Source organism: Eurytemora carolleeae, unplaced genomic scaffold, assembly GCF_000591075.1.
Source record: "Eurytemora carolleeae unplaced genomic scaffold, Eaff_2.0 scaffold246, whole genome shotgun sequence".
Classification (NCBI taxonomy): domain Eukaryota; kingdom Metazoa; phylum Arthropoda; class Copepoda; order Calanoida; family Temoridae; genus Eurytemora; species Eurytemora carolleeae.
Window position 1 is genome coordinate 153,966 of NW_019396137.1, and position 17,596 is coordinate 171,561.

Consider the following 17,596-nt stretch of genomic DNA (forward strand, 5'->3'; position numbering starts at 1 on the left):
GTATTCACATCTACAACCTTACTCCCTACCTTAGAGAAAACAGGTATTCACATCTACAACCTTACTCCCTACCTTAGAGAAAACAGGTATTCACGTCTACAACCTTACTCTCTACCTTAGAGAAAACAGGTATTCACATCTACAACCTTACTCCCTACCTTAGAAAAAACAGGTATTCACGCCTACAACCGTACTCCCTACCTTAGAGAAAACAAGTATTCACGTAATTTTAGTAATACTCGATTCAAAGTGGCATGTCCAATTCACAATGGTAAGCTTGAAAGATTTGTCTGATTAAAGATGAATTATTTTTTTATGTTTTCTGTTAAAAATGAGATTTGCGGTTTTTTGCTACTGCAAATCACCCGAACTAAGCATTTTTCTAACCAGGAAATGAGACGATTTGTTTCGATAAAGGTGAAAGGATACCCTGTGGAAAAAGGCATAACCCTTTTTAAATGTATGGTCACTAAAAAACATGACAGTCTATTCAACAGGCAATGAGTAGGAATTTATATGTATCTACATTCTACATGTTGGAACTCGGTAGTGTTGAACCCATTTTAGTTGATAATTCCGGCACAACTAAGAAAATTGTTTAAAAAGAATATTTCTCGAAATAAATATATATTTTTTAGAAAAAGTTTTTTTTAGTAAAAATGTTTTTTTTAGGTTCCCCGGCCAAGTGTGGAGTGTGCCACCGTGTTTGTAACACAGAAGATTTGAAGAGATATCATAAACTTATTCATTCTACTCAGTTCAAGCAGGGTCAAGACCAGGTAACTAGTTAGTTAAAGGGTGCAGGGTGTTCAAGAATAAATGTTCAGAGGTGCAGGGTATCTACAAATGAATGTTTAAAGGTGCAGGGTGTTCAAGAATAAATGTTCAGAGGTTCAGGGTGTTCAAGAATAAATGTTCAGAGGTGCAGGGTATCTACAAATGAATGTTTAAAGGTGCAGGGTGTTCAAGATTAAATGTTTAGAGGTGCAGGGTGTTCAAGATTAAATGTTTAGAGGTACAGGGTGTTCAAGAATAAATGTTTATAGGTGAAGGATGTCGAAAAATAAATGTTATGAGGGGAATAGTGTTTGAAAATAAATGTTCAGGGGTACAGGGTGTTCCAGAATAAATGTTCGGGGAGCAGGGCTTCATGAATACATTTTTGTAATCTTTATTTTTGCAGAATAAATATTGTTTGATTAGGGAACCTGTATTCTGTGTGGGAAACAAGTAAAGAAGGATTATATTTTTCATCATTTGAGGTAATTTGTAAACACATATTGGATTATTTAAAATAATTATATAAACAAATTTTAGCAATCTGGCGATACAAAACCTCAAAAAAATTTCCTTTTGATTTTCATACTTATTGTGGGAAAATAAAATATAGAATCTTCTTAAAATAAAAGAAAGAAGAAACTTGAATATAACTTATAAAATATACTTTTGGAAAACTGTTCACCCATTTGAAATAACAAATTTTTTTTATTTGGAAACCCAACTAAGGAAATTGTATTGCTCTATGATGTCCATGATCAAAAGGGTAAATAATCGACATTTTCTGTCAATTAATTTGGTGTTTTTATCAGAAACGTAGTTTCATAAAATATTTTATTTAATTTTGATGTAATTTATCCCACCTAATATTTCCCGTTGTAGGGTGAACAAGTGACTTAATCACCCTGCAACAGAACTTTTTCACCCTGTTATTAAAATTTTAAATTTCATTCCTAATTTGTCTCATTGTAGGGTGATTAAACAGGGTGATTAAGTAACTTTATCGACCTGGTTTTAAATAATTTGAGTAAAACTGAATAAAACTATCATGTTATTGTCATGCGTACGAAAAGTTTTTGCTGTGATTTTTAATTTTTCTAGTTTGTTTTCGAACAAGATTAAAGTATTTTCACACCTCACTAAAAAAAAAATCGCGACAAAATTTTTTTGCACTATTATTACAATACCCATTACAAAAGCGCTTTTTTATCGCATTAAGCCTATACCCCCTTTCATTTTTCGCGAACACTCCCTTTAAATAGATATAATTTTTTCATTCAATAACTATAGGGAGGTGCATTTTGTGGGAATGAATAACAAGTACAGCTGCAACACATGTGGCATGAATTTTGTCCGGAAAGAAAAATATGAAGGTAAGACTAATTGTGTTTTTAAATTTCGTCCTTTATTTGTAAAGATGTTATTGATCTGTTTTTTAAAAGAGTCCAGGAAGAAAGCATCATTACCGGAGTGCTACCGGAGACCCCGTCCAACCGGAGACCCCGGCATTTTCAACGGAGACCCCAAATAAAATAGTCAAAATTTTTGAAAATTTTAAATGCTCTTGATTGTATTAAATGTTAAAAAATTTGTTTTATCATAAACTTTTGCATTTGGATATAGTTTTATGCATTTTATAGACAAACAGAGGAAAGATTACAATTTTATATAAATAGAAAGATATCCAGGAACAAGAGGAGAGGTGGGTTGGGGTGAGGGGGGGTTGAACATTCAGGAGACAGGTAGAGGGTGGAGGGCGGAGGATAATTTTTATATTTTTTAAAATTTTGTAGATTTCTTTGTAAATGCATAAAATAATATCCAAAATTAAAAGTTTATGATAAAATGAATTTATATAGGTTTTTATGCCATAAAAAGCAATAAACATTTTCAAAATGTTAATTATTTATTTGGGGTCTCCGATGAAAACTTCAGGGTCTCCGTTGACAATGTGGGGGTCTCCGGTATGGTAGTGGTTGGGGTCTCCGGTACCACTCCGATGATGCTGCTTTCTTCCTACACTCAAAATATAAATTTAGCTTGACAGTAGCCGTAGATTGAATGTATTGTTCATTCTTTCTTTTAACTAAGAATTGTATTTTTGTAAACATTTGTAATTGTATAACTGATGTTTGTTTAACATTTGTTGTGTCCACTTTTAGGAATAAATAGGTAAAAAAATATCAAATCCTGCGCGTCATTCTAAATTTAAATGACAAAAGGCAAGAAGACCAGTTTCATATATTTGTTTTCTGGTTACCACTAAATACCTACGTGAATAATATCCGTGTAATATCCAATATCTGTTTCTCAGACATAGGGTTGTCTTTCATTTAGATTTGATTTGATTTGATTTGATTTGATTTGATTTGATTTGATTTGATTTGATTTGATTTGATTTGATTTGATTTGATTTGATTTGATTTGATTTGATTTGATTTGATTTGATTTGATTTGATTTGATTTGATTTGATTTGATTTGATTTGATTTAATTTAATCAAGTGATGGGGGGGGGGGTTGATCTTCTTGTTTTAATTTAACTTTAAATGGTTTGATATAAGTTGCGAATCATTCTAAGTTGAGTTACTCATTGACTAGTCATTGTGATTTTAACTTGTCGCAAACCAGTGTTTATTTTACCGTAGAAGGGAAAACAGTCACTTTTATGGATTTCCGAATTTGAAGGAAAATAGATGGACTAAAAGTTAAGAATTCACTTGAAATAAAAGAGTTAGTAGAAAATGAAGTGTTTACTATATTCCAATGCAATATTCGTGATCAATTTATTTATTTGGATTTTTTGATTACTTGCATTAAAAAGTGTGTTACAGAGTAAATTTGTTAATTGGTCTAATTAAACGATTGTCTATGGATTTTTTTTAAGTGTTTATTAAATTTTTGAATCTTTCAATTTAATATCTTACGTTGATAAATTGTAGAATTAACGGTATCTACAAATGAATGTTTAAAGGTGCAGGGTGTTCAAGATTAAATGTTCAGAGGTACAGGGTGTTCATGCGGATCCTAAAACTTGATAAACCATTCAGAAATGAGGAAATTATATAATCTCTTTTTTTTCAAAAGTTCAGATTGGGGTTTTAGGAGCAAAGTTTAACGTTGATAAATTGTAGAATAAACAAACCCTTATTTTAAACTGTATTCTGTCACTCCCAATCTAATATCTTACGTTGATAAATTGTAGAATAAACGAAACTTTATTTTAAACTACTTCTGTCACTCCTAATATCTTACGTTGATAAATTGTAGAATAAACGAAACTTTATTTTAAACTGTATTCTGTCACTCCCAATCTAATATCTTACGTTGATAAATTGTAGAATAAACGGAAACGCCTCAAAAAAAAACGGAAACGCCTCAAAAAAAAAGAGGAAACGCCTCAACAAAAAAAAGTTAAAAAATTTTTTTTTTTTTTATCAGTGCTGACAAGCTTTTTAAAAATTTTCACAGAAATTTGAAAATCAAATCGAAAACCGATGACATGACATCCCATGTTTACTATTTAGTTATCAAATTAGAAATCATAAGGCAAGTTTTTTTTCATCCTCTTTTATACTTTTCATCCGAAAATTCATATTTATTCCTCGTAAATATAAATAAAACCTTAACAAATTGTTGGTGCTCTGCGCAAACACACCTAACGTCTGGAAAAATTGTTTTATTGGGGGATTACTATTTTTTTTTTAAATCGCGCAAGTTAATTAGATTTTTTTTGTCTGTATGAAAGGTCACATGAGTAAAGTTCACGGAGCTCCCATGAGATACATCTGTAATATTTGTGGAAAACTGTTCAGCATAAATTCAGACTTATACAAACATAGAAAACAGGTAGAAATATAAAAAAATATCAAGAATTAAGAAACTACCTGATTCATTCATGATAATATTATTCATAAAAAATAAAAGATAGTAGCAAGGTGGTTTCATTAAATATAATAGATAAAGTCAGGCAATATTTTTTAACATGCAGAGGTAGGCGATATCAATTAATGAAGACGACTTTTTAATTTACGTTAACAAGCTTTTTCAGAATTACAAGTTTACAAGTAATTAAAGAAAAGCTTTTTAAATTAACAACTTCTATTTTTTTTCATGTTTTTTTGTATCCATGCTGTTTAAAAGCTTGATATAAATCAAAATGTAAATCGAAAGTCGTCTTCATTTGATTGATATAATCGTCTACCACCGTAGTATAAAAAAAAAACATTTTCAACACAATAAGAGACGAGAATGCAGTGAGTTAATTTCACTAAATATTACAGGTTCATTTTTCTCTGCCCGACCTTCCCTGCACTGTGTGTGGAACTCTATTCAAAACTAAGGAATAGACCCTTAAAATGTAAATACATATATGTTTAACCCTTAAATTTAAAGGGACTCCCAACTGTACTCTGAAAAGCTTTGTCCGACCAAGTATGAATTAGATTTCCATGTTTATTAAAACTATCTACTTTCATTTATAAAGTGTTTTGCGCATTTTCTATTTCAAAAACAACGTTATCTTCCACATTATTGATCAGATTAAGTTTTCTAGAGTATCGTTGTGAATTGGGCATTCCCCTCTGAAATTGGAGGGTCGCTTTCACTCCTCACTTTCATCCCTGACACCTCCATTTTAAATGTTTTAAATGAGGTTCTTCCTCCAGTGGCCGAATTTAAAGAATTTGAGCGGCGGTTTAAATTTAAGCCGCGGTTTAAATATGGTTGGTTCCACTTAAAATTGTGTCAAATATTTCAAGATTTAAGCCGGCGCTTAATTTAAAACGGGTTTTGGCGGATTTAAACCGCGGCTCAAATTCTTTAAATTCCATCTCAGGTAGAAATTCTCATTTTCTATACCACAAGGGGTTCTTTCTAGGAGCGACTGAAACGTCATCAAGTGTCGCATCTTGCAACAAAACCCTGGAATTGTGATCTATGTGGGAAATGCTTTACACGCAAAGACAAGTTGAACGCGCATACAAAAACCATTCATAATTCTGGAAGCCTTCAGAAGAGCCAATAGTTTGAGTTTAAAGGAACTAGAGGCGTAATTTCAAGTGACTCTTAATTGAATAAGTGGCCAGTCGAATTTACAAAGACGTCATTTAGAACATTATCTTTTTTAGTAATTCTGACTTTTCTTTATTGTCTGTGTTGCCTAAATCCGCAAGTCACTTTTGTAGAGAATCCACAACTATAATCAATTATTATTATTATTATTAAAGATTTATTCACACACATTTAATATACATACATATATTACATATTACATATATTAATGGTATAGTTTAAATTTGTTTTGTTAAAACTATAGTGAAGTATTCATACATGCATACATTATATTTGCCATTCTCAGTCTAGATGTTTCACTAATTGTCATTAAATATGTAAAAAATAAAAAATTACGAGTTTTACACCTAAAAATTTGGGGATTTCTTGAAATTGTTAATCTTAGATATTAAAGGGACTGAATCACTATAGTTTCAGAAGAAGTAAATATTTCCATTTATAGAAAGCGCCGATTGAAGGATTGATATCTCTAATTGGATAATGAGATGTTACCACCATACTATTTAATTATTAAAGATTTATTCACACACATTTAATATACATACATATATTACATATTACATATATTAATGGTATAGTTTAAATTTGTTTTGTTAGGAATGATATTAAATGTATTCATTATTCACTCTCATAATCTCCAATTTCATAAACCTGCTATTTTAAAGAAATCTATAGTCAGACTTTTGATAATATTTTTCTTTCAGGAATAAATTCCTTGCACTTAAAAAGTTGATTCAGGAAAAGTATCAAATTTTGGTAACAATAAAAATGTAAGCAATATTTAGAACAGGTCAGCTCGTAATTAAAACATATTCTAACTGCATACAGACTTTTTCAGCATATTCTTGATATTTCTAGTAGACTTGACATCCACAATAATCAGAGGGTGTAAACCCATTCTTGATATTTCTAGTAGACTTGACATCCACAATTATCAAAGGGTGTAAACCCATTCTCGATGTTTCTAGTGGATTTGACATCCACATTTATCAAACGGGAACCTAAAAGGTTTCCTCTCGAACCTACAAGTTCTATAAGTGATTCGGCCCTATTCTATTGGTTCAGAATAGACAACAAACACATGACTGCACCCTGATTGGATCAGGCGCTAATTGACTCGGCATACAGGNAAGGGAGTAGACCCATTCTCTATTTGTCTAGTAGACTTGACATCCACAATAATCAAAGGGAGTAGACCCATTCTCTATTTGTCTAGTATACTTGACATCCTTTCTCGATGTTTCTAGTGGATTTGATATCCACATTTATCAAGCGGGAACCTGAAAGGTTTCCTCTCGAACATACAAGTTCTATAAGGGATTCGGCCCTAGTCCTCTAATAATTAGCAAACATTTTGCATGCTTTCCTACAGAGAGAGGTGTTGACTCCTCAACTGCTCTCAACTAATTGGATAGTAAAACTTGGATATGGCATTGGTTGATGATCTCTACGTTTCACTCGGTGATCCTGAGCCCATTTGAAAACACCTCAGGATTTTGTTCCTATTTAGAGACTTTTGTGTACCTATAATCCTTTGTCCGCCCCTAGTTAATATTCTTGTCACATCGATGAAAAAAAAACTCGATTTTTTTGCCAATTTGAAATTTTTAAGTGTTCTAAAATTCCGCTGGCAGCGCCGGTGTCCTGCATGGAGGTAAAGGCAAAAATAGTTTACTTCCTCTTGAATGTCGTCTTCCTTTCAAATCATCAAATAATTAATATTTACTCGAGACATACATACATTTTAACGTGTTTTTCTAATTAAAATACATAAAGAAATATCGGAAAATGTCATGACATTGCTTTTTATGTCTTAACATTGTGTTGAAATGGTCAAAAATTTAGCAGGAGTCCGCTCCATGCATTACACCGGGCCCTTCAGCTAGTAGAACACATGTTAAAATCATGTTGTTATCAAAAATATTTAATATTTAATGTTAGCTAGTTATTTAACACTGTGATATTTTTAACTGATCTCAAATCCTGAATTTACAGAATAATGTTGAGCAGACCTTCTCGCCTTGTCTTCAATATCGGCAGCAGAGGAGGTAATCTAAATATATACTTTGCTTAATTGTCTGTTTGTTTGTCTCTTTGTTTCCAATGAACGTCAAAATGACCGAACCGATCGGGTCCGAAGTGTGTGTGGGACCTCACATAACCTTGTGAAGGTTAATGGAGCTTTGAAATTGTGGGAAAAAATCCTGGAAAATAGGAAAGGGGTCGCGAAGTGCCCTAAAAGCATAAAAGAAAAATTTAGGACTAGAATGTGGATATCATGTTAAATATGAAGCAATTTTTTACACATTGCCTATATTTAAGTTAAACAAAATCGGAAAAACAGAGATTTTAATCTTTCATAAAATTAATTTTTTAAAGCCGAACTTTTTAGGGCAGCTGAGCCGTGCTGTTGTACGGCAGCGAACCTCTGCAGCACACTTGCGTACAACAGCAGTACAGTCAGAGTTCAGCAGATTGGCGCATTCACTGCCTGCTTCTTATATCAAGTAAGTGTGGGGCAGTTCAGAGGGTTAAAATAAGAAAATATGAAAATATTTTTTTAAAATTTAATTCTCTTTAAATTGGACTTAAAAAAAGATTTTGAAATGATTTTTGTTTCATGAATACAAATTTGAATATTTGAATTTCAACATGAAATTTCCAAATGCATCAATATAGAAGGCAGATACTTTCCAAATCGCAGTTTCGGTTCACCGACATAGGGTCAAACAACCCTGGGACTAACGACATAGGGTCAAACGACAAACGGTCAAAAAAGCGACAAAAGGTAAAACGACAAGGGGTCTAAATGGAAAAAAAATATTTTATGTATTATTTCAGGGTTAGGTTAGGTTAAGACAATTTCTGTGCCAAGCGCTGCGGCGAGAACAGGCTAGGGGACCAAGCACTGACGCTAGTGTTTCAAATTAACATTAAATATTACATAAAAAAATGTATTATTTCAGGGTTAGGATAGGGCTAAGACTAGTTCTGGGCCGAGCGCTGCGGCTTCTTGTTCTAATGAACATAAAAATAATTCAAACTAACCAAAAAAAAAGTCTAAACGAAATTTTGCCTGTTTGTTGCATTTTTGACCCTATGTCGTTTTACCCTTTGTCGCGTCTTTTACCTTTTGTTGTTTGACCCTATGTCGGTGAATCGCATTTTCCCAACGGCAACTTATTCTTTTCTAGTCACAGCTCTTGGCCTCTTCACATTGCTGTGCCTCAGAAGACCTAACCTAACCTTTGGGAAATTTCCGCGTAGGAAATAATCGCGTGGGAAGTGACCCTTAAAAAATTCCTTTGGGAAAATATCAAACACCATAATAAAACCTCTTCAAAAATGTCATAATATGTATTTGAAGTAAGGAAAGATTTTAAGTAAAATAAATATTTATTTGTTTAGAGTGAATAAATGGAACAAGGCAGTTACAGAGGCTGAGAAACTAGTTGGCTATCCAACTTCATACATGTCTCTTAGGTAAAAAAAAAAAAAAAAATATGTTCTCTAATGTTAAGCAAATTTATTTGTTAAGATCTCTTATGAGTGATGATATCACAAACATGGCGGTACATATGAGGAAAATTGTAGGTAAGCTGTATTTTTCAAACTTCTTAATTGGTTCATTTTGGTTTGGTTGATTGAGTGGTGGATTGATTGAGGGATTAGATTGATTTGTTGCTTGATTGATGGATTGCTTGATTGATGGATTGATTGATTGATTGTCTAATTTATTGGTGGATTGATTAATTGATTAAGAGAATAAAACTGGTTGTCTGATATGAAGATTTAAGTAGATATGAATTTATTGGGCGATTGACTTGTTGATAGCAGATAGGAAAAATGAAAACATCCTGTATTTATTGATCAAGGGATATATTTTACTATTTGATTGATCGTTGATTTTACTAAAAAATCAAAGATCTTACTATAAAAAGTTTCATAATATTCTTAACTTAATATTATTACGTCTTGAATCACTTTTGTTTTTAAATTATGCAAAAAAATATTTAAATTATTTAACCCCTATTAAGGATCTGACCATCCTGTTTTGAAAACGGCTAAGAGACTTCTCTACTACGGGAAAAATAATATGCAGGTTATCATTATTTTTTTCTTTTCTTTCAAAATTCAAATGATTAAATTTAGAATCACAGAAGTTATTAAGTGAAGGTTCTAAAAATAAATCGATAAATGAGATCCATTTTTTAAGGCAAAGAATCTTTGTTTTAAAGTTTGCTGCCAGGTGTTGTTTTAAATCTGCACAGAGACGTTTTTCAGTAAAGGGTTTAAAAATAAATCAATAAAATGAGATCCGTTTCTTAAAGGGACTGTAAAGGAAAAATGAAAGGGGGTATAGGCTGAAAGCTAATCACTTTAGCTCTCGATCGCGACCCATGAAAGTTATATCTGATGTTCCTATCTCGAGAAACTGATTTACAACTTTGTCAAATTTATACGAAAATTAATATATATACAATTTTGTATAAAAGCAGTAGGTTTAAAAAGATCAAATTCAGCAACTTTCGTATAATTTTAACACAGTTTTATATCAATTTCTCGAGATAGGAACATCAGATATAACTTTCATGAGTCGCGATCAAGAGCTAAAGTGAATAGCTTTCAGTCTATACCCCCTTTCATTTCTCCTTTACAGTCCCTTTAAGGCAAAGTATCTTTGCTTTAAATGGAGAAAGCATTGTTTTTATCTTTTAAGTATACTAAGAGCGTTTGTATGTTATTTTAAAAAAAATCAAAATATCTGAGTATTTTAGTTTAAAAAAGAAAGAGATAAGGAAACCATATCGGCGTTGAAGTCCAATTGTTTTGTTCCCGTCAAATTATTTTAAAAAAATATATTTTCCCCCTTCAAATATGAATTCTTTAAATCATATATTCCTGAAGTATTGATGTGTTAAGGTGCGTGGACTACTTGTCCTCCTTCTCTCTAGAGCTGCTGGGGATAGAAGAGGTGCTCAGGAGGCTAACTTTACATCAGAGATTATCGACGAACAGAGGAAGGTATAGTGGACGGAAATAGGGGGGGGCAGTTTTATTGAGTTTAGGCAGACTGAGAATTCAGATCTGTGTGTGTGGGGGNGGGTTGCAAATTATTTTCAAGTGAGACAGGTGGTGTAAAAACTTGATTCTTGTTCCGAATGTTTACTTTAAAACAAAAAATTAAATTTGAGAAATTTTAAACAAAATGAAAAGGTACATTGTTTTGTGTTTACTTCATGGATTCTATTAATTTTAGCTTGCGGAGATAGTTGAGATGATTTACTCTGCTCAGAATATTCATCAATCTGTTGTAAACATTCCTGTCAACATCCAGCTAGAACCTGATCTAGAGGTTGATTATTTATTTTATACCCCAGTTCAATATTATTTTCCTTGCTAACATTCCTGTCAACATCCAGCTAGAACCTGATCTAGAGGTTGATTATTTATTTTATACCCCAGTTCATCATATTATAAACCTTGATAACATAAGCGTCAACATTCAGTTGGATTTAAATCTAGAGGTTGATTATTTATTTTATACCCCAGTTCAATATTATTTACCTTGGTAACATACGCGTCAACATTCAGATGGATTTAAATTTATTTTATACCCCTTACTCATCATATTATTTCCCAGATATACAGTACTTTTTAATGAAACTACATAAAACAATTTAATCACATGTAAATTCTCCCACCTGATTGCAAGCGAAAGGGAATGTGAATGTGAATGTGAATTTAGATCAATCTTAAGATTTTGGATTTTTTAAAATTATTTTGTTTATAAATTAATTAAAGTTGATTTGATTTGATGATGATCCTAACCTCATAAATTAAATAAAGTAGGTATTAGTTCCACATTTAAAAGAAGTTTATTTCGAAGTGTGTTGACCCTCGTCAGTTCTTAAGATTTGTCATGAAGATTCAGAACAAACTAGTTTCTTCTTCATTCTGAAACTATCTAACATGATGACAATATTAGATCCGGAATGTACTTGGTCAGCTAGAGTATGGAAACAAGATTTCAATCCTATCTGGAGATTATCTTCTAGCAAATGCTTGTACTGGGTTAGCAGCGCTAAGGTCAGTTAGCTTTTATGGATTGGTGATTAAATGTATTGATATTATTGTGATTGATTGATTGATTGATTGTAAAAAGTGATAAAAAGCTCAGAGCTGGTTCATTGGTTGGTTGATTTACTTATTTATTTGTTGATTTATTAATTGCTTTTTTGATAGATAGATTGATTGATTATTTGACAAATTGATTGATATTTACCAATATAAGTTTGATTGATTAACTGATGGTTCGATTGATTAATTGATGGTTTGTCAGGATCACCAAGATCGTGGAGCTGGTTTCTGTTGCGATTGTTGAGTTCACTCAAGCAGAGTTTCTTGGAGTACAAGACCCTATGGGTCGTGGAATACCTACTCCAGACTACCTTACCCAGGTAACTAAAAACTACTCCATACTTCATACTGGACATGGTATCGACAACCAGACTACCAGGAAAGATTGCCAGTTACCTACTTCAGATCACTAGGTATCTACTCCAGATTGCCAGGTATCTACTCAAGATTACAAGGTATCTACTCCAGATTACCTGGTATCTACTCCAGATTACCATGTATCTACTCCAGATTACCAGGTATCTACTCCAGATTACCAGGTATCTACTCTAGATTATCAGACATCTACCCCAGATTACGAGGTATCTACTCCAAATTACCAAGTATCTACTCCAGACTAACAGGTATCTACTCTAGACTACAAGGTACCTACACATAACCCTAAATTTAAAATATATAATTTAAAGTATTATTTACGGCCGTGAGGAACTTTTTATTTAAAAATTGTAATTTTTTTTACTTTTTAACCAACTCTTTTCTATAAAACTTTTGTCTTTGATGTAATTGTTCGTTACTAAGAACGGAACGGGGGATGGAAACGTTCTTAATTAAGAACAGAACAAGAGGGATGAAACCATTCTTCAACTATATAAGAACGCCAAGAACGGAACGGAACGGGAAGACCGTTCTTCTACTCAGAACGGAACGGAACGAGAACGGAACGATAAAAAAAGAGGAACGAGAACGGAACGATTTAGCTGAAGGCCCTCGTTCTAGAACGGAACGGAACGATTTCAAAAAAGTCGGAACGTGCCCAGCCCTAAAGGTACCTTCTCCAGAATACCTGGTATCTACTCCAAGACAACCAAGTGTGTACTACAGACTACCAGGTACCTTCTCCATATTCCCAGGTATCTTCTCCAGACTACTAGGTACCTACTCAATACTACCAGGTACCTACTCAATAATACCAGGTACCTACTCCAATTACCAGGTACCTACTCCAATTACCAGGTACCTACTCCCTACTACCAGGTATCAGACTCTTTTCTGTATAGTTGATATCGTTGAGTTTTCTTTTTGAACATGTTATTGTTTGATGCCTGATGCCACGAACAGGACAAATTGCCCATCCATCAGATTAATTTGTTCGCTGCATTTTGACTGATGTTTTGTATTTGTTAAGGAACACTGGGAAAAGAAATGGAGACTAAGCACTGGCAGTTTACTAGGTTAGTTTAATTTATGTTCATAACTTTAAAAAATAATTATTTTATTTTAAAATGGGGTTAAATAAGGGTTAAAGAAATGAATTAAAATTGTTTTAGGAGCTGGATGTGAAAGTGCCATGCTTGTAGCTGAACAAGAGGAGAGTGTGCAGTTGGCAGCCAAGTAATTTTATTTAACAATTCAAAAATCTTTTTGATTTAAACGATATATATATATATACGTTTGTCTAGACAATTTCAAATTCACTTAGACAGAATTAAAGCTGGTAATGATATCATATTTCGCAACTTTTAACAAGATGAGAACTGAAATACGGCTTGATTGGTTTGAACTGGGAATCATTAATAGCCCAGAATTTAGAATTTCTATGCAGATCAAGCATCCATTTTATACAGACTTACGGACAGTGCTTAGGATACGGATCCAAATCCGGATCTGTTAGATTCGAAGATTTGGACTTCCTGGATCCAGATCCGCAAAAATATGTGGATCCACGTATCCGGATCCAAGGGCAAAAATATCAACTAAAAGCTGCAAAAAAATATTTTTTTACTCTCAAGACCCAAATCTGAACTATCAAAAAAGAGAGATTATAAAAATTTCCTGATTTCTTAATGGGTCATCAAGATTTAGCATAGAAATAAGCGAAGAAATTAAGACAAAAAAATTGAAAATTCTGCTTTGTTAAAAAATTCATTAAATTTTAAAGAAATCATCTGGATCCGGATTTAGATCCGGATCCATTTTTTCCAGTGCGGATCCAGGATCCGGATCCACATCAAAATTGAATGGATCCTAAGCACTGCTTACATATTAATTAAATTCATCTTGGATTTGGTTTTACTCTGAAAGGAAAAATAAAATGAAGGAATAAAACATTGATCCCCAAATTTTACAGTGCCGACTTAATATCGATATCAATGCGTTGCAATTCAAATTCCTTTTACTTGTAGACAGCTTGGTATCTACACTGCCCTGGCTATTCAAGCCCACGATGAAATGAAGCTCTTTACAGTTGACGGAGGGTTAGGTATAAACATTTTTTAATCCCTCATTTCATAAAAGCGCCAGTTTTGCCCTTGGCGGTGAGACAAATTACTTGATCAAAACCTGGCAAAATATAGTTGTTAAATATTTAGGTTATGGATCTCCTTTCTCCCTGTGTAGTGCCCCAGTAATATTCCATCTTCAATCAGATCCTCAACTTCTAGACTACATTCAGCAATACAACACAGATCTAAGCCAGGTATACTAGAGTACATTCAGCAGTACAATACAGATCTAAGCCAGGTATACTAGAGTACATTCAGCAATACAACACAGATCTAAGCCAGGTATACTTGAGTACATTCAGCAGTACAATACAGATCTATACCAGGTATAGCAGAGTACATCCAGCAGTACAATACAGATCTAAGCCAGGTTTACTAGAGTACATTTAGCAGTACAATACAGATCTAAGCCAGGTATAGCAGAGTACATCCAGCAGTACAATATAGATCTAAGCCAGGTATACTATAGTTGTTAACATAAATTCGAAATATAAGGAAGACGATTGTACCGACTCAAATGCCGATGCCTATTTTCAAGACGTGTTTATCCATTTCCTCCATGTAGTGGCCACATGTCAAATCCCCGCTCATCCCAGCTCCCGCCTCACCCCAGCAGTCAGCCGAATACATCTGAGATGATCACAACTCAGTCTCAGAGAGCTAACCTGGCTCCTGCATGTTGTTAATATAGATACTTGAGCAGCAGCAGACGATGCTTACATCCAGCCCATCAAAATGTTCCAAGAGTTCTAAGTATTTGCGGCCGAACGGAAAGGAAATATCCGGACTGAATATATTTCCCTCCCCGGAGTTCCGACGGGCCTACTCACCCACTCTCCTCCACAAGAGGATAATCTCAACTCTAAAGAGTTTACTAATCGAACCTGGAAGTTTTGTTGGGGATTATATATCCTACGAGAGCCTGGAGAGAGCAGAAACTTGTTGTTACAGTTTTGGTTGATCTGCACTACCAACATGAAGTTCTACATAGCTCACTTGAAGTTGCTACTGATTGTCAATTTATAGTTTCCTTATTGATTTCTAAACCAACCAATTTTAACCCCACTTGGGAAACTATTTCATAACCTTTCGTTTTATTAAATAAAGATTAGAAATACCATTAGATCTCTTTCATTTTATCATATTGACTTTTAAAGTCAACAAGAGTACATTCAGCAGTACAATACAGATCTAAGCCAGGTATACTAGAGTACAATCGGCAGTCAATACAGATTTAATTCAGGTATGCTAGTGTACATGCAGCATTACAATTAGTAAGTAAAAAAAATTTTAAAATCCAGCAGCAAAACATAAATGATTTAAAATCTTTTGAACAAATTACGCAAAGCGTTTTTGGTCTGTAATTCTGCTTGGTTATCAAATTTTCACTATTTTAAAATTTCACTAGTTTAAAAAAGATAATCTTCTAAAAAAGCCATGGTTTTTTGTGTGAAAATTTCGCATTTAAGTTCACTTTTGTATAAAATCTTGTCATGTACGATAATGCCAATCTGAGAATTCCATGATTGGTTCTTTTTGATCTTTTTTTAGTACGTTGTGTTATTCTTTAGGTTGACTATAAGCGTGTTCTAAACAGTGTGCTTGAAGGAGATGGATTAGAGAAAACACGTGACATATGCCAGAACTACGTAGACCTGGCATTGAAGGAGCTTAGGTGGACATTTTTTACGTTTGTTTTTTCAATTTTTTTATTTTTTCAGCACCATGCTCTTGGTAATTTTGAAAATTATTCGGCGCCTCCGACATGTTGCCAAATTATCGGCCCAATTGTTTTTGTGCAGTTAAACTCAACTTGTTGAACCTCTGATTTAACAATTCAAGCAAGGTTTCAGCATGTATAATGTATAATTGACACAGCTAGATTGTTGCTGGTTAACCTTGGGTGTTGGAAAACAACTTTTAGTATGGAGTGTGGAGTGTGGGGGGGGGGGGGAATACCGCAACTATTTATTGTGACGCCATCAAAACTCTGTTTGTGGTAAGCGCACGTAACAATTGTTTTATGTTACATCAATAAAAAGGCAGACCACATCTTGGAAATGGCAGGATTATTTTGTTGTTATTGTTTCATCAATCATATTTATAAAATTACACTGTAAAGTCTTCTTTTAATTGTAAATTAATTTCGGGTCTTTCTGATTCGGACTAAAGTATTTTAATTTATTTTTAATACATTGTTTTTAGGAATTTCCCTGACAATGAAGGAAGACAAGGTTTCAAAAACATTCTCCTCTCTCTTCTCTAAATTGGGTCTTCTGAATTCAAGATCTGAACTGGTTCTGCTAAATCTGGTTGACGAGATCTAAACTGGGTCTGCTAAAGAAAATTTTCAATATTTATACCTAGTTTACAGAATCTAAAATGGTGGCCATTTTCTAAGACGTTCTACCATAGGAAGAACCATAGTCACACTATGGTTTCGCTTTACCAGAGCAGTGTAGATAGCTAGAAACGACCTATAGTTGTACCTATGGTAATATGAATAAGAAATTGGCCATAAGTCTGTTTTACTTTAAATTCACAAAATACTACATTAAGAAAAGTTTTATATTGCGTTTCTTCTCTTTATAAGGTTGAAAATCTACTTACATTGTTTTAATGTTTGTTTATATTATTTTTTATTAAAATTTTTATGACTTTTCATGAAAAATTAAATAATCGTTTAGTTCAAAATTAGTGCTCAAAATAAAAATCCGGCCCAAATTCATACTTTAAAAACGATTTCTATGTTAAACAGAATACATACATTAGAATGTTTATATTTTTTTTTAACCTCAATTTTTATGATAGTTTTTAAGTATTCCTCGTTGCTCATTAAATGTAATATTAAAGATTGTATTAGTTCAGTAATAGGTGGTGGTGTTGTAATAGTGGAAGATATACTAGAAAACCTCTAAATTTATATACGCAAAGTGTGTACTGTACTCCCCAAGCCAGAAAGTTAAAAGAGTACCGAGTTTCCTTATTGGGGTCTATTTATTTGCGTAGATTTTAATTTTAGAAATCAGAAAACAAAAAAAATTAAATTTCTAATTAAAAATATTGGTATCTACAAAACTGCCTGACCACATTCATTAAACCGGGT

At 33.1% G+C, this 17,596-nt stretch overlaps 2 protein-coding genes and 2 long non-coding RNA genes across 4 annotated transcripts; all 4 read left to right on the top strand.

Annotated features, from left to right (window-relative positions):
* The first annotated feature begins 117 nt into the window (after positions 1-117).
* Positions 118-6,011, top strand: LOC111696024 (gastrula zinc finger protein XlCGF7.1). Its single transcript, XM_023465543.1, has 7 exons — positions 118-129; positions 673-779; positions 1,204-1,262; positions 2,068-2,150; positions 4,524-4,624; positions 5,059-5,118; positions 5,655-6,011. The coding sequence occupies exons 4-7, from the start codon at positions 2,087-2,089 to the stop codon at positions 5,799-5,801; spliced, it is 372 nt and encodes a 123-aa protein (XP_023321311.1). The 5' UTR covers positions 118-129; positions 673-779; positions 1,204-1,262; positions 2,068-2,086; the 3' UTR covers positions 5,802-6,011.
* Positions 6,012-6,984: 973 nt separating this feature from the next.
* LOC111696025 (uncharacterized) lies at positions 6,985-7,842 on the top strand. Its single transcript, XR_002763985.1, has 2 exons — positions 6,985-7,502; positions 7,731-7,842. It is a non-coding gene; the product is annotated as an uncharacterized LOC111696025 (long non-coding RNA).
* A 1-nt stretch (position 7,843) lies between these two features.
* LOC111696022 (decaprenyl-diphosphate synthase subunit 2) lies at positions 7,844-16,866 on the top strand. The gene is made up of 15 exons (XM_023465541.1): positions 7,844-7,896; positions 8,241-8,355; positions 9,257-9,331; positions 9,387-9,442; positions 9,886-9,950; positions 10,772-10,873; positions 11,109-11,204; positions 11,838-11,938; positions 12,192-12,309; positions 13,395-13,440; positions 13,537-13,600; positions 14,392-14,468; positions 14,578-14,684; positions 16,062-16,165; positions 16,696-16,866. The coding sequence occupies exons 1-15, from the start codon at positions 7,848-7,850 to the stop codon at positions 16,754-16,756; spliced, it is 1,236 nt and encodes a 411-aa protein (XP_023321309.1). The 5' UTR covers positions 7,844-7,847; the 3' UTR covers positions 16,757-16,866.
* A 118-nt stretch (positions 16,867-16,984) lies between these two features.
* LOC111696026 (uncharacterized) lies at positions 16,985-17,515 on the top strand. The gene is made up of 2 exons (XR_002763986.1): positions 16,985-17,083; positions 17,302-17,515. It is a non-coding gene; the product is annotated as an uncharacterized LOC111696026 (long non-coding RNA).
* Positions 17,516-17,596: the final 81 nt, after the last annotated feature.

Coding starts and splice junctions, on each gene's coding strand:
- LOC111696024 (XM_023465543.1), top strand. CDS start 2,087: ATGAATAACAAGTACAGCTGCAACACATGTGGCATGAATTTTGTCCGG. Junction 2,151..4,523: donor CCGGAAAGAAAAATATGAAG/GTAAGACTAATT, acceptor TCTGTATGAAAG/GTCACATGAGTAAAGTTCAC. Junction 5,119..5,654: donor GAACTCTATTCAAAACTAAG/GAATAGACCCTT, acceptor GGTTCTTTCTAG/GAGCGACTGAAACGTCATCA.
- LOC111696022 (XM_023465541.1), top strand. CDS start 7,848: ATGTTGAGCAGACCTTCTCGCCTTGTCTTCAATATCGGCAGCAGAGGA. Junction 8,356..9,256: donor CTGCCTGCTTCTTATATCAA/GTAAGTGTGGGG, acceptor TTATTTGTTTAG/AGTGAATAAATGGAACAAGG. Junction 9,443..9,885: donor ACATATGAGGAAAATTGTAG/GTAAGCTGTATT, acceptor ACCCCTATTAAG/GATCTGACCATCCTGTTTTG.